This window comes from Saccopteryx bilineata, chromosome 1, assembly GCF_036850765.1.
Source record: "Saccopteryx bilineata isolate mSacBil1 chromosome 1, mSacBil1_pri_phased_curated, whole genome shotgun sequence".
Taxonomy (NCBI): domain Eukaryota; kingdom Metazoa; phylum Chordata; class Mammalia; order Chiroptera; family Emballonuridae; genus Saccopteryx; species Saccopteryx bilineata.
This window is the reverse complement of record NC_089490.1, coordinates 352,605,163-352,622,002: the sequence shown is the minus strand read 5'-3', so window position 1 is coordinate 352,622,002 and position 16,840 is coordinate 352,605,163. Positions and strand designations below refer to the sequence as shown.

General features: G+C 43.9%; 1 protein-coding gene across 1 annotated transcript in view; it reads right to left on the bottom strand.

Moving 5' to 3' along the window:
* The window catches only part of DNHD1 (dynein heavy chain domain 1), a 96,859-nt gene extending 88,137 nt beyond the window's left edge, over positions 1-8,722 (bottom strand). Inside the window, 3 exon segments of the mRNA XM_066252796.1 lie at positions 644-817; positions 5,651-6,410; positions 8,710-8,722. Of these exon segments, the coding sequence (XP_066108893.1) occupies positions 644-817; positions 5,651-6,410; positions 8,710-8,722 (947 nt within the window).
* Positions 8,723-16,840: the final 8,118 nt, after the last annotated feature.

Genomic DNA, 16,840 nt, shown 5'->3' with positions numbered 1-16,840 from the left:
TGAAAATAATAATAGTACTTACCTGGTAGGTGAGGATTAAACAACACATCTCATGTGTTTATTAGCACAATGTCTGGTATACAGAAAAGCTCAATTAATGGTAATTATTATTACTACTCGGAAGAGATGGGACTTGAAAAGGCCTTTAAAAAACATGTAAGATTCGGATCTAATGGAAGAAAGTGAATGAGTGCCTCTTGAGTCATGTAGGAGAAGACTTGTTTTTATAGCCCAGAGATAAAACTAGGACTGGGAGGTAATTGTTAAAAGAGAGCACATATTGATCTCATTTAACGAAAAGGATGTTTTGAGAAACATAAAACTTCCCGAACACTGTAAAGATTTAAGCAAACACCTGATTCATGCATTGAAGTTGGAAGAAGACTCTATTAAATTCCTTTCTGAGGTAATGACCAAATGCTTCTATCATTCTAGGATAGAATAAAGAAGACAGAGCAAAAAGTAGAAGAGGCTGACTAAGACAGAGGCTGTGAGGCTGAGGTGAAGGGAAGAGGGTGGGACACTGGGAGAGAGAGGAGGAATTAGAGGGGAGGAGAGAGAGTACAAGAGAGGAGCGAGGATAGAGAGAGAGCCTGGGTGGAAATTGGAGTGGAAGGAGACGGGATTAGATTCAGGCTCTTACCTAAAGTCCCGGCTAGGAGCCACATTGAGGTAGAGGAAGTGGATCTTCTTCAGGTATCTCTTTATATTCAGAATGCTCATCACCTGACTACTCAGGAGAGAAGGCTGAGGTAAGAAGCCAGTGCTGCCCTTTGGGAAGGTCTTCTTTCCAGAAACTTCAGAGTCAAACCGAGATCTGTATGAGAAAAGATCAGGAGAGACAAGGCAGAGCAAAGAGTTCACGTTGCCACTGTTGACCAGTGAGAGAAGGAGCTGGGTCAGGTGCCTGAAAGGATATGATCTGGAACTGTCAGCGCCCTCCTATCACCTGTACTGAGCACATACAGTCCATGACACAACACAGTCAGGCCTATGCACGGACAACTCCTTCCTTTCTGATAAATGACTAATCATTCTGGATTGACTGTAATTACTATGAAGTAAGTACTATGTAATACTGAGTAAAAGTAATGGTATACTTTAATTTTCCCACAGTCCTAGATTTCTGGCAACCTTCCTAACCTTCTAGATCTCCTACCTTTGCTCCCATTATGATACCTGCTTTCCAACCCTACACGATCTCCATGCCCGTGACTCTCCCTTGCTCTTCCCCCATCATCACCCAGCCTCTAGCTTCACATCCTTTCCTTTCCAGGCAGCATCCAACGATGCATCCCTCAACCCCTCAAGCCTGCACAGTGCTGTCAATCTTCTTACACTTCTACCACACCAGTCAACAAAATGGATATGAAAATTAATTATCCAAGAAATCAAATGTTGGCCCTGGCCAGTTGGCTCAGTGGTAGAGCATTGGCCTGGCGTGCAGGAGTCCCGGGTTCGATTCCTGGCCAGGGCACACAAGAGAAGCGCCCATCTGCTTCTCCACCCCTCCCCCCTCTCCTTCCTCTCTGTCTCTCTCTTCCCCTCCCGCAGCCAAGGCTCCATTGGAGCAAAGTTCGCCCAGGCGCTGCGGATGGCTCTGTGGCCTCTGCCTCAAGCGCTAGAATGGCTCTGATTGCAGTAGAGCGACGCCCCAGATGGGCGGAGCATCGCCCCCTGGTGGGCATGCCGGGTGGATTCCGGTTGGGCGCATGTGGGAGTCTGTCTGACTGCCTCCCCATTTCCAACTTCAGAAAAATACAAAAAAAAGAAAAGAAAAGAAATCAAATGTTAATTACCTGTACTAATAATTTTGCTTGGCATGACCTCAGGGTGCACACAAATACAACTCTTTGAATAATTAAATATAGATTTAACCAAAGTATACCAGTGTCATTAATTGACTCAAACTTAAATTAACAGAAAAATTAAATTACCCCAGAGATAACATAACAATCCTATTCTAAAGTTCATATCAACATTAGAGGGCCCAGGCCGGGTAGCTCAGTTTTTTAGAGTGTCACCCAGATACCCAAGGTTGCAAGTTCCATTCCCAGTCAGGGCACATACAAGAATCAATCAGTGAATGCATAAATGGGTAGAACAACAAATCAATGTTTTTCTCTCTCTTGCTCTCTCTAAAAAAATAATCAATAAATTAAAAAATAATAAAGTCTGTAGCAACAATAGGGTTTTATGACCTTTATGTTGGATCAGGACAACTTAATGGTATAACTGCTATTAAAAGTTCATTTCCATAATAATTAAAGTCCTATGTGATCTAAATAGGTTCAGAAGATCACAGAACCAAGAATATTGGCTCCTTTCCAGGTTTCTGATGTCCAGTCTCAACTGTGGGCTCATTCTGCTCTGATTAATTAGTGCAGGTCTTCAGCTGCTATGCAGACCTCCACCAGCACCCCCATGCCCAAACCTCCCAAGCCTCCAGCTCCTCACTTCTCTGCCCAGAGAAAACTGAGGCTCTCAGCCATGAACTCCCTCACATTCATCTGCCTTCCCACATATTTACCTGTAGATACTCCCATCCTAATCCTGTCCCCCAATTTGAGAGGAAGGAGTGTACTTTCTTCTCAACAAGGCTATTCCCTCCATTTGTAGTCTGGATCCCTCTCCACAAAGAATTTCCAATCTATTCTCCTTACCATTAGCCTATATTTATTCATTTGCTAAATATATATTTATTGAACACCCACTCTCAAGCACTATCTTAAGGGCTATGAACATCTCTCCATCCTTTTTTATAGTCTTACCCAGACCATTACTCTTTCAATCTGCTGTCTTATTATCTCTCTCCCTTTTAAGCCATGCTTCATGAAAGAAGAGTCAAATGCAATTTCCACTTCATCACCCCTTCATTTCTGAATGCACTACAACCTGGCTTTCTCCTCACACAACTCCACTGAGACGGCTCTCACCAACCACCTCCTTGTTGCTAAGTTCAGTGAACATTTTACAGAATTTTCTTACTTGCCTCAGCAGCATTTGCCAACACTGATTGCTCCCTCCTCCTTAAAACTCTCCTTTTATTCCACCTCCTAACCTGCAAAATATTTTAACTCTAACCTAAACCCAAATTCTTCTGATGTGCTTTCCCCTAACTGCACACACGTGTGTGCGCGCACAACACACACACACACACACACACACCCCAAAGGAGCAACCAAAGGAAAGATAGTGTTCTTGATTTTATAGTGCTTAGCACAGTTTGTGATTATCTGTTTCTTGTATCACCTTATTTAACATCTATCTCCCTAACTGAACTGCAAAACCCATGGAAGTGCTTGAGTCTGTTTTATTCACTTCTGCATTTCAGCATCTAGCAGTTCCTGATATGAATTAGCATCCAATAATACTTATTGAATGAATAAATGCCTGGAAGACCAGTTCTGGAAAACATGCAAATGAAGCCACATTAGCTAGGCCTCAGAAGTTTACCACCAGGTCCAAAGAGAGGGCAGAGAAAACTTGACTTTTTCCCAACATCTTAGCCCATTTTCACTTCAGTTAAGTTCCCCCAGGAAAGAAAACTTATATTCAGGGCACAGTGTAAAAGGAAATCAGCTGGGATTATTATTATTATTATTATTATTATTATTTTAAGACTTTATTTATTCATTTTAAAGAGGAGAGAAAGTGAGAGAGGAGGGGAGGAGCAGGAAGCATCAACTCCCATATGTGCCTTGACCAGGTAATCCCAGGGTTTTGAACCGGCGACCTCAGCATTCCAGGTCGACGCTTTATCCACTGCGCCACCACAGGTCAGGCACTCAGCTAGGATTATTGAAGGCATAAACTGTTGGCACTTCCCACCTACCATCAGGTCCCCCAGGAGCCTGCCTGTCTACTATTAGAATTCTAAGGCTTCAGTGTAAACTTGACCCAGCCATTAACTTAGATCAAAAAACTGACAAGGTCAAGCTTGATTACAGGTAAAACTACCCTTCTTCACAGATAGTGAATGTGTCACAAACAAGCTACAAAGCACTTAGAAAATCAACCCAGAGATCAGGGAGGAATTTCAGGACTAGAGTTAAAGAGAACTCTCAGAAGACATCTCTGTTGACATTCTGAAATCCTAAAGAAAACAATGAAAACCAGATTGGGGCTAGGGGGGTGTCATCACTAAAGGGGCCAGGATACCCACACTAGCAAGGCAAGATGAAGACCCTGGAAGGATCAAAATGAAAGTTCCGTCTGGCAGTGCTGGCAACTCTAAGCTGCCTTGGAACTGGCTGAGCTCACATTAACATAAATGGGAAGGCCCTCAGACAAGCACATAGGAACATCCTGAAGAAAAGACCTGTACTCAGCATCCAGCACCCAGCACCCAGCATTAGGTTAGCCCAGAGGCAAGGCTCAGGGATTATAAATAGGTGAGAAAAAGAACTAAGGAGCCCTGGGCAGGTAGCTCAATTGGTTAGAGCATCTACCCAATAAGCCAAGGTTGTGGGTTTGATCCTTGGTCAGGGCACATACAAGAATCAATCAATCAATGCATACAATGGATGCATAAATAAATGGAACAACAAATCAATGTCTGTCTTTCTCTCTCTAAAACCAATACATCAATTCTTTTTTTAATTTAGTGAGAGACAGACAGGGGCAGACAGAAAGGAAGAGAGATGAGAAGCATCAACTTGTCATTGTGGCTTTAGTTGTTCATTGATTGCTTTCTCATATGTGCCTTGACCAGGGGGACTCCAGCCGAGCCAGTGACCTCTTGCTCAAGCCAGTGACTTTAGGCTCAAGCCAGTGACCTTGAACTTCAAGCCAACAACGTTTGGGCTGAAGCCAGTGACCATGTGGTCATGTTTATCTATGATCACACTCTTAAGCCGAGACCCAGCATTCAAGCTGGTGATCTCACTCTCAAGCCAGATGAGCTCACGCTCAAGCCAGTGACCTTGGGGTTTTGAACGTGGGTCCTCAGTGTCCCAGGTCAATGCTCTATCCACTGTGCCACTGCCTGGTCAGGCACCTATACATAAATTTATGATTTTTTTTGAGAGAGAGAGAGATAGAGGCAGAAAGAGGGACAGACAGGCAGGAAGGAAGAGAGATGAGAAGCATCAATTCTTTGTTGCAGTGCCTTAGCTGTTCATTGATTGTTTTCTCATATGTGCCTTGACTGGGGAGCTCCAACTGAGCCAGTGACCCCTTGCTCAAGCCAGCGACCTTTGGGCTCAAGTCAGTGACCATGGGGTCATGTTAACGAAACCATGCTCAAGCCAGCGATCCCGCACTCAAGCTGGATGAGTCCGCACTCAAGCCGGCGACCTTGGGAATACATAAATTTTTTAAAAGAAAGACAAAGACCCAAGGAGGCTTCCAGCACCATCTTGAGAAGACTCAAGCTGTCTTCTGAAGCTTTGACTTCCTTATAGCTGACTTTTGATTTTCATGAATTTCTGCATTTCCCTATGGGGATTATTAACACTAAGACTACTGGGCTTATTTTGCAGACAAAAAGGAAGAGAGAAACAGCCTCAAACTAGCTTGGCTTGCAGTTAGGCTAATCTATAAAATCAACAGAGAGCTGGCTTTAGAAATCCAAATGATGCAGGAGGCATCCATAAGCTGGCTTTCCTCCCTCCTCCGCTCAAAGCCCCACACTGGGTCCCTCACTTACTTAGTTTTCCTTCTTCCAACAGGCTTCTCCTCTGTGCTGTCAGCTCCACTGCTTTCATACTGTACAGGGATGTCCGTTGCCAGTGCCAAGGGCAGGAGGCTAAGGCCATCTTGCCACTGGGCCTCTTTCAGAGCCACCTCGGCACCAACAATACCCAGGCTGTGCTGCAGCTCAGGCAGAGTCAGTGGTCGCAGCCATGTGGCCAACTCCTGCTCTCCTTTCTGCCCACCCCTCTGGGACTGCACAAAAGGGCATAAGGGCCCATGATGAAACCTGTGCTTCTGAAGACAGCAGTCAACATGGGAGGCACTCTCTAACAAAGAGGTGTCTGGGGGGAAAGCCTGGTCTATGGCATCTAGCAGGTCCAGATGGAGCTGGGATTGGACCCAGGGTGCCCAGTGGTACAGTTTCTCCAGGAAGGGCAGTAAATCAAGGTGGCCGATGAGCAGCGCACGATATGGAGGCAGCAGACGCAGCACTGCATGCAGGAAGTGCCAAGCGGCAGGGCTGCCGTCCTGCAGCACAGCTGAGAACAGGGTTCGGAGCTCAGCTACCAGGAACCCCAGTGCCTTCAGGGACTTCCTCTGTATCCTCTGGCAGTGCCGAGACTTAAGGGCATCAGATGATGCCTCTTTAGGAGATGAGCCTACCCTCGTCTCTGAGACCAAGAGCAGCTGGGCATTCAGCTGCTGGCGAACCGACTTTGCCCACTGCTCAGGTTCTGACTGCCAGTTCCAGGCTCCTGGCTGATGGGCCTCACCTGGTTGGCCCAGCCAAGAAAGGAACAAGAGAAAGAGGTCTTAGGCTCTGGTCAAGGGACAGTCAGGGTCAACAGGGTTGGGGGAAAGAAGGGAGGGACTTAGGACAGGGAAACCGGAGCTTCAGGGCAGAGCCAGACCAGCAGAGGGCCGTTCTTGGAACCCTCAACCCTACCTACAATCTCCCCAAAGGCTCTGGTAAGAAGCCCACCAGGAACAGAAGTGGGGTCCCTCCCTGCATGATTAGACGAGATTGGGCGCCTTCAGGGTGGTACGGCCGTAGACCCCTGCATGATTTCCCACCATCCAGGACACTGTCTCCCTCACCTGGCCTAAGGGGTGCAGCAGGCAAAGGAAGGGAAGAGAGACAGGTCTGTCGGTGAGGTTTCATCAAGGGAGTGCCTGTTGGGGAAATGGATGAACTTAGACTTGGGTCCTAAGCACAGACTCACTCTACTCACAGCCACTCACAGCAGAGAGACTTGCAGAGACACCCGTGTGAGCACTTACAGAGGCAAACTGATACACACACAGAAAAAGCTCCCTGAGAACCTCGGTAACAGTAGTGAGGAACCCTCACTGGGAGTGGAGCCTGGCGATCTTCTGAATTGGAGGAACAGGTCCTCACGCAGAGGCAAGCCCAGCCCAGGTCCCGCCTGCCGTGGGCTGAAGGGGCTGTTGAGGACAGAAAGCTAGAGCGGCACAGAGGACTACTTGGTCAGCAAGGGGCGGGCGGGGCTGGCAGCAGGAGGAGAGCTCGATCCTTGGGGGCGTGGGAGGAGCGGACCTTCGGCGGGTGCAGCGGTAAGAGTGGGAGTAGTCCCACCGGGTGGAGGAGAAGCGGACCCGAGCTATGGGCTCACCCGCAGCCCCTCTCAGCTGTTAAAACGGTTACTAGATCCCTCCCGTGAAGCTCGGCGCTGACGCTCGGAGCGCTGAGAAGCCATAAAGGGGAGGGGCCGGGAGCTTGGAGAGGGAGCAGGGTCCCGCTGAACAAGCTGGCTGCTCGCTTGCCTTGGGAATACCGGGTCAGCCTGGCTGGGGCTGAAAAGGAACGATACGGTTGATTAGAAGTAGCGATCCTGAGGGCATCGTGGGCAGGTTGTGATCTTTGTGCCTGTTTATCCACTGAGCCAAGGAGCGACTACGCTAGCGCCAGGCACCAACGACCCGTCACGGAGACCACTCCACCCCCACCCCCCGCCAGCTCCCACATACCCACCTAACCCATCTCACCTCCACAAACCCCTAATAAGACAAAATCCTTGATCAGAAGAATCGCAAAACCGGGAGGGGGGGGAGTCGGCCTGAATGATTACAACAAAAACAGTAATTCGGCATTTGATAGTCCCTCCCACCTGGGCTCGGATATCTAGGTTTGCATATCCAATTGTTTGTTTCCATTTGGATATCTGATGAGTACCTGAAACTTAAAAACGTAAGACTCCTAACTGCCCCCCCACCACCAAAGAAACCTTCATCAATGTCTTCCCCATCTCGGTAAATGGCAAGTCCATTTTTCCAATTGCTCAGATCAAAATCTTGGAGTTACCTTTGACTTCTCTCCCTCCATCACCACCTTCCATGTCTTATTTTTAGCAAATTCTGTTGGCTATAGCTTCAAAATATATCCAGAATCCAACTACTCGCCACTTTAAGTGTTACAACCTTGGTCTAAGCCAGTGTTTTTCAACTACCTGTCTGCCATCCAGTCAACCTGTAATTTTGTGCAGGTCCGCAAAAGAGTTATCCACCCTGATGTTGTATGAAAATTATAGACCCAATGATCTTAGTTGAATTCACTTATGTTCAGAGTGATTTCTGTCTTAGAAGTCCATGAAATAATTCTCCTATTTTTACCTCTCTCCAAGTATAAAAAGGTTGAAAATACCCTGGTCTAAACCACTATCACCTCTTACTGGATTATTCCATAGTTTTTTTAACTGGTCTCTCTGCTTCTACCCTTGACTCTACAATTTGCCTTTTTCAGGGCATCCAGTGACCCTTTAAGATTTTATTTATTCATTTTAGAGAGAAGAGGGCAGGGGAGCAGGAAGCATCAACTCCCATATGTGCCTTGACCAGGCAAGCCCAGGGTTTCAAACCAGTAGTAACCTTAGTATTCCAGGTGAACACTTTATCCCAGGGGTCGGGAACCTATGGCTCGCGAGCCAGATGTGGCTCTTTGGATGGCTGCATCTGGCTCCAAGACAAATCTCTAATAAAAAATAATAATAACATTAAAAATATAAAACATTCTCATGTATGTTTTATATAAATATAAATCCATTCATCTCCTACCGCTCAGGTTCATGGTTGCAAGTGGCTGGAGCCAATCACAGCTGTCCTCCGGAACAACACCAAATTTTTATTGGATAATGCTTAACGTACATGGGTTGTTGTATGGCTGTCACGGAATTACATTTTAAAACAGGGGTCCCCAAACTTTTTACACAGGGGGCCAGTTCACTGTCCCTCAGACCGTTGGAGGGCCGGACTATAAAAAAAAAACTATGAACAAATCCCTATGCACACTGCACATATCTTATTTTAAAGTAAAAAAAACAAAATGGGAATACAATATTTAAAATAAAGAACAAGTAATTTAAATCAAACTGACCAGTATTTCAATGGGAACTATGGGCCTGCCTTTGGCTAATGAGATGGTCAATGTGCTCCTCTCACTGACCACCAATGAAAGAGGTGCCCCTTCTGGAAGTGCGGCAGGGGCCGGATAAATGGCCTCAGAGGGCCGCATACGGCCCGCGGGCCGTAGTTTGGGGACCCCTGTTTTAAAATATGTGGTGTTCATGGCTCTCTCAGCCAAAAAGTTTCCCAACCTCTGCTTTATCCATTGCGCCACCACAGGTCAGGCTGCTTAGAGAACTTATTAATGAGTTCTTTTGTGACCACCTAATATTAAACAGCAACACTCTTCCCACCTTCCTTTTCCTTCTTTTTGTTCATAGCACTTAATACCATCTCATATAAATATTTATTTAGCCTGACCTGTGGTGGAGCAGTGCATAAAGTGTCGACCTGGAATGCTGAGGTTGCTGGTTTGAAACCCAGGGCTTGCCTAGTCAAGGCACATAATGGGAGTTGATGCTTCCTGTTTCTCCCCTCTCCCCTTCTCTCTCTTTTCTCATGAAAATAAAATTTTTTTAAAATAAAATATTTCATTGCTTACTCTGTTTCCCAGACTAAAATATAAGCTCCATGGCAGATTCTGATTGCTCTCTGCTCTCCCCAGCCCCTGTGCCAGGTACCAGGATAGGTGATTAGAAAATATTTGTGAAACAGATGCAAAAATGTATAGCAATCTTCATTAGTGAGAAAGAGGATAGATTCAAAGCAGACTGCCTGGATGGAACACCTGAGTCCACTACTTATTAGACATTGAGATATTTTACCTGCCTGTTTCATTTGTTTTTTTTGTTTGTTTTTGCAAAAAAGTACCTTGTAGGGTTGTTGTGAGGATTAAACAAGTTAATGTATGTATATAAAAATGCTCAGAATAAAGCCTGGTGGATAATAAGCACTTGATATAATTGACGTGTTCTGTTGTTGTTCATGGCACAAAGTGCTGTTGACACAATGATAAACAAGCTGTAATAGGATTCAATGACAGCATACATAAGGCATGGTAACCCTTCCTGGAAAGGACAAAGAAAAGTCAGAGTCACAGAAGGCCTTAAATTTTAAGGCCTTAAAACAATGGTTTTCCAGACAAACAAGGACAGACGGGTATTCTGTTTAGAAACCTCTGAGCCCTCATCACTGCCTAAAAATCTCATTGTTTCTTGTCAGTTCACTCTTCCATTCTGTTCAAATACTATTTCAAACCTCCTGCACTTTCTCATCTTCCATTTTCTTCTACTTTATTCTGATAACTTCACTTCCTATGAAAAAAATAATAAATGCTGTATCAATCAGAGTTCTCCAGAGAAACAGAATCAATAGGACATAGGTAGATATACATAAAGATATTTATTTTAAGGAATTGGCTCAAACAATTTTTTGGGGGTGACAAATCCAAAACCTGTAGGGTAGGTCAGCATGCTATAAACTCAGGCAGAAGTTAATGTTTCGGTCTTGAGGCAGAATTTTTTCTCAGGGAAATGTTTTTGCTCTTAAGGCCACAATATATGGGATGAAACCCACCCACATTATTATTTTTTTAATATTTTATTTACTGATTTTAGAGAGAGGATAAAGAGAAAGGGGGTGGGGGGAGGAGTGGGAAGCATCAACTCATAGTAGTTGTTTCTCATATGTGCCTTGACTGGGCAAGCCTGGGCTTCGAACCAGCAACCTCAGCATTCCAGGTCGACACGTCATCCACTGCACTACCACAGGTCCAGGCAGCAGTCACTTTATTAAGGATAACTTTTTTTGTAACTTTTATTTATTCATTTTAGAGAGGAGAAAGAGAGAAGGGGGGGGGAGCAGGAAGCATCAACTCCCATATGTGCCATGATCAGGCAAGCTCGGGGTTATGAACCAGCTACCTCAGTGTTCCAGGTCGACACTTTATCCACTGTGCCACCACAGATCAGGCAAGGATAACTTCTTTAAGTTATCCTTATCAACTAACTGATGTGAAGATATTAACCACATCTATAAAATACTTTCACATCAATACCCACGTGTTTGATTAAATAGCTGGATACTGTAACCTAGCCAAGTGGACACATAAAACTTAACCATCACACATGCCATTTAAAAGGAACTCTCTCAGTCTCCCAATACCAAATAAAAAACTTAGATCTGCCTTCATCCACTCCTCCATCATGTTACCAATAAGAGCTGTTCCTTCTGTCTCTGAAGCCAAGCTCTAGACCTTTGCTCTAACTATTCTCTCTTGCCTTCATGTACCCAACAAATATTTATTGAGTATCAACTGTGTTGGACACTATTTTAGGTGGTTACATCTGTGTACAAAATGATATTGACAAAAATTGATTTATGGAACTTACATTCTAGTGAAGGACATAAATAATAAATAATAAACAGAATGAGTAAATTATGTAAGTAATAGTGTCATGGAAAAAACCAGCAGATTCATCTCTGTTTCTTCTAATAAAGTCTTCCTTTGGTTATATGAATAGTAGAGTCAGCTGGGAGGAGACTGAAGGATGTTCATTCAACAAATATTTATCAAGCACATATAATATGCCGGGCACTGTGATAAGAATACAATGGTGAACAATACAGACATGGACTCTGACCTCATGACCAACTGTTAGTAGTGCTTCATGCCCAAAACATGAGGAATGGTGGAAACTGGAGTCTGGAAAGAGTATTTGAACTAAGCACACAAAAATGAGTAGTTCAGTTGGTAGAGGGAAAGCATCATACGCCACAAAACAGCAGCTACAAAGGCCTAGAGATGGAGGTGTACAACAGGTTTGAGGAATCAAAAAACCTGGCCCTGGCTGGTTGGCTCAGTGATAGAGCGCTGGCCCAGCTTGTGGAACTCCCAGGTTCGAGTCCCAGCCAGGGCACACAGAAGCGCCCATCTGCTTCTCCCCCCTCCCCCTCTCCTTTCTCTCTCTCTCTCTCTTCCCCTCCCACAGCCAAGGCTCCATGAGAGCAAAGTTGGCCCCAGTGCTGAGGATGGCTCCATGGCCTCTGCCTCAGGCACTAGAATGGCTCCAGTTGCAGTGGAGCAACGCCCCAGATGGGCCAAGCATTGCCCCCTGATGGGCATACCAGGTGGATCCTGTTTGGGTACATGCGGGAGTCTGCCTGCCAACCCCCACTTCTTACTTCAGAAAAATACAAAAGCCTGACCAGGCGGTGGTGCAGTGGATAGAGTGTTGGACTGGGATGTGGAAGACCCAGGTTCGAGACCCCAAGGTCGCCAGCTTGACTGCGGGCTCATCTGGTTTGAGCAAAGCTCATCAACTTGGACCCAAGGTCGCTGGCTCAAGCAAGGGGTTACTCAGTCTGCTGAAGGCCCACGGTCAAGGCACATATGAGAAAGCAATCAATGAACAACTAAGGTGTCGCAACGAAAAACTGATGATTGATGCTTCTCATCTCTCTCCATTCCTGTATGTCTGTCACTATCTATCCCTCTCTCTGTCTCTGAAAAAAAAAAAAGACTGAGAAAGAATAGGACCTAGAGAAACATTTATATTTAAAGGCTGAAAGTATTTGAGCCTACAAGAGACTAAGAGCTGCAGCCAAAGAGGTAGTATATATTAAAAGCATGCAAGTGGAACCGCAGATGCCAGTGGAAGACTGTTGATGAGAAACTACTACCACCAGATGCAACTGAGAAGAGAAGCTGAAGACTGAGAAATAACCACTGGACTTAGAAATACAGCCACTTGGTGACCCAGTGTGACCTCAGTAAGAACCATTTCAATAGAATAAATGTAGAGTTCAAAACAGACTGGGTTGGGGAATGGGATGGAAAGGGCCCAAGTATCCAACTGTTTTTAATATAAAGTGGAAAAAATAGGATTGTAGATGAAGGGGAAATGAGATAGAGTTGTCTGTTTTCCTTTTTTTTAATTTCTCTTAATTTTTATTTATTGATTTTAGTGAGAGAGGGAGGGAGAGAGATGACTATCAATCTGTTCCTGAATGTGCCTTGACCAGGAATTAAACCAGCAACCTCTGCGCTTTAGAACAATGTTCCAACCAACTGAGCTATCCGGCCAGGGCAGAGTGGTTTGTTTTTCTAACAGGAAAAGCAAATTAGGAAAGTGGGAAAGAGAGATTCACAAAGACGAAAGGACTAGGATTCAGCGCACAGAAATAGACACTGGCCTTAAGAGGAATGCTTACCCTATTTAGACTAAAGAATGCTGCAGATGTAGGTGGGTGACCAGATGTGGGAGTTCTCAACTGAGAGCTTCTACTTTAGCTTTGAAGAAATAAGTATCTACAGAAAGTGAAGAGAATGGTGGTATGGGGGAAAGGGACTAATAAGAAGCCTAGGAATATTGGTTTCAAATTCTCATTTGTAGCAAGCAGGAAAGATGACTGGAAAAATCCAGTGGGATTATAAGGGCTCAAACTCCATTTGAAGTTGGTAACCATGGATTCATAGTGATATAAATCTGCTTTATAGTGATTTCCTTGGGTGGCCTTTAGCTGTTCAAATGCAGGCACAGACAATGTTTTCATTTTATTTCAGCATCCAAAAACAGATGAGAGGAAAGAAAAGGCAGCCTATTCAGAGAATCACTAGAATTTAAACTGGATAGGGATCTAAAAGACAGGAAGGTGTTAATGGAGAGAAGGTGGGAGCAATGGCCTGACTGCTCCAGTGAAATCAAAGAATGACAGTAGAGTAACAGTTCAATAAAGTGGAAGGAATACGGTCAGTGAACAGATGTTTTAAAGATAGAGCAGTTTGTAGCAAAGACAATGGCTGGTATATAACTAAGGGAGTGGATGCCCAAGAGAGTGTAAATCATTGGAGATTGTGTCAAAGGACTAAGAGACCAAAATACTGAATGAAGTGTCTGTATAAAAAGTATCAATGAGTAGATAGGAAGACCAAGGGCTAACTATTTAAATAAAGGTAGAAGAGTGGCAGTTACTAAGGACAAATAATGAGAGGGTAGTATACTTGAAGAGCCTCAAAAAAAAAGAAACTCAAACTTGCAAAGGAGTGGGCAAGTTATGTTCTGAAGCCAGAATGACCAGAACACTAATCCTGTCTTTAATATGGTTAACAGATAAAGTTCTCTGAAATTGGGGTGGCACAGTGGATCAAGTGGTGACCTGGAACACTGAGGTCGCTGGTTCAAAATCCCAGGCTTGCCTGGTCAAGGTACATATGCTTCCCGCTCCCTCCCCACCACTGCCCTCCTCTTTCTCTGCCCAATCTCTGAAAAATCAAGAAATAAAAAACCTAAAAAAAAAAAAGATATAGTTATTTCTTAACTTTATTTATTAGAGAAAGAGAGGAGTGAGAGAGAAGTGGGGAAGAAGCAGGAAGCATCAGTTCCCATATATGTCTTGACCAGGCAAGCCCGGGATTTTGAACCCGGGCCATCAGCAGTTCAGGTTGATGCTTTACCCATTGCACCACCACAGGTCAGGCAGGATAAAGTTCTGTCAACATTTATTCTTCTTGAGCTTAAAACATCACATGCTCATTCTGCCAGTGGTTATCACTTGATGGCAAGACCTGAGAGAAATTTTGGCAATGATGGAAGATGGATGGTAGAAATTAGTTTCTTCTAAGTATTGACAGAAAAGAACAGAAGAGATTGGAAATTTAAGAAAGGGACTAATTGATGGGTCACACTGAGGGACATTTGTTTTTCCATGCCTGGGGCCAGGTTTGGTGCAGATAAGTTAGCAAACAGAAGCTTTGGAAGTTCAAGGAACTTCTATGCTCCTAGCCCTTCTCCAGTAATTTCTAATTGCATAACATGGAAACAGATAATTCACAATCATCTTGAAATTTAATTACATGGAAGTTTATCACAAGGATACCCACAAATGTTGATGTGGGGAAATCCTTCCACCAGCAGCCCAACATCCAGGGTCCCCATTTTTGTCTCTGGAAGTTAGGAAGTTCACAAGCTGTTTTACCTGCATTTATACTTTCCACATTAAGAACTTAGTTGGGTAGACATGAAGCCACTTGGAAAGGAAGTTCCTGGTCAGCAACTTTTACTTCCTACTAAAGCTTTCTAATCAAGATTTGTTCAAGAGACAGGAGCTAAAAAGGCAAAAACAGTAACTGGAGTCACGTTTCTCAACAGATGACTGTATAAACTGTGCTTCTGAATTCCTGCTTCCTGATCTGTTTAGTAGTTTTGTCATAAAGATTAACTAAGATAAAGCATGCCATACACCAACATCAGAACCTATACAAAGTAGGGGCTCAACAGATTATTTTGAGAGATAGCCTGGTATAGTAAAATGAACATGGATGTTAAAGCCAGATATGTATTTTAATACAGGATGTTATTAGAGATTTCAACCTCCTGCTCTGTACAAGGGAGAAAACTGTGTGCTTTGTGGATAGTTATAAGAAGTTATTTTTATTACTGTGGAAAACAATGTCTAAGAGCTTCTATTTTCTCTATAAAAAATGAAACATGGTCACCTCATAGGGAATGGTTGAGGGTGAGGTGGGGGATTAAGGAGACAGTGAAGGTGTAAATAACTGCCATAGTGATTAAGAACAGTAAACAAGACCAAGAGCCCAAAAAGGGGTGCTTGTTGGTAATAAGGGCATAGTTGAGGTTGGGATCTTTAACTATTTATTTAGTGGCATTCATTACACAGCTGTGTTTTTCTCTTAGCAGTCTGAATGGAGGAACAGACAAGATTAAACAGATGGAATGATACAAAAAGGACACAAGAACAGCAAGAAACTGCAGTGATGGAATGAAAGGTCATTATTAACACTACTGAATGCAGAAGTAAATTCCACAAGGGGAAGCAATTAAAAAAAAAAAATGGAGAGGCTGGAATTAGAAATCACAGAATAGCCCTGGTCAGAAAGCTCGGTTGGTTCGAGTATTGTCCCAGACACACAGTTTGTAATGTTTAATCTCTGGTCAGGGAACATATAGGAACAGACTGATGTTTCTGTCTCTATCTCCCTCTGCCCTTAAATTAATGTTAAAAAAAAAAAAAATCACAGAATCGGTAGAGTAGGGCAGAGGGTGAAATTAGGAGATTATAAATAGTGAGACATTAAGGTAACTGAAAGAGGTCCCTAAGATTTTCCTTTATCCCTTGTTTCATAACCACCATCTACTTCTCCCTTAGGTTTCTTTCTCTCAAGTCTGACCACACTGCAGAATACAGCCCCCTCAATTTTCTCCTGAGTGCCCCTGAAGACAAGCACCTCTTTGCTTAAAGGTTTTAATGCTCATTTAGGAAGACAGAAAACAGTAAAAAGGTATCAACTTGCGGAAATGGTTAAAGTTTCAGAACATCCCAGAATTCTTACACCTTTCATTCATCTGTTCTAGAGTTAAGACTTATAAGGAGGTAGTCCTAAAAACCCTGTGATTTCTTCATCTGTTGTCCTTAGATATTTCCTCCTTTCCCTAAATCTAGCAGAATTCCTTCTTTTAAGACATAGTCCACCCCTACACACACACACACAAAACAGTTATGAATGAATGCACACCTGGTTCACAAGTGAGCCATTAAAATCAGACAGATTTAAGTTAATGACAGCTAGACAGAGATCCTATTTTCTTTGTCATCTGGCCAAGAACCACCTTCCTGTTGCTATCACCAACTTTAAAATTGTACCCACAAGCCCTGGCCAGACAGTTGAGTTGGTTACAGCATCGTCCCAATACATAAAAGTCGCTGGTTCTATCCCGGGACAGGGCACATACAGGAACAGATCGATGATCCTGTCTCTCCCTCCCTCCCTCCCTCCCTCTCTCACTAAAATCAATAAATTAAAAAAATATATATTTTTAATTGT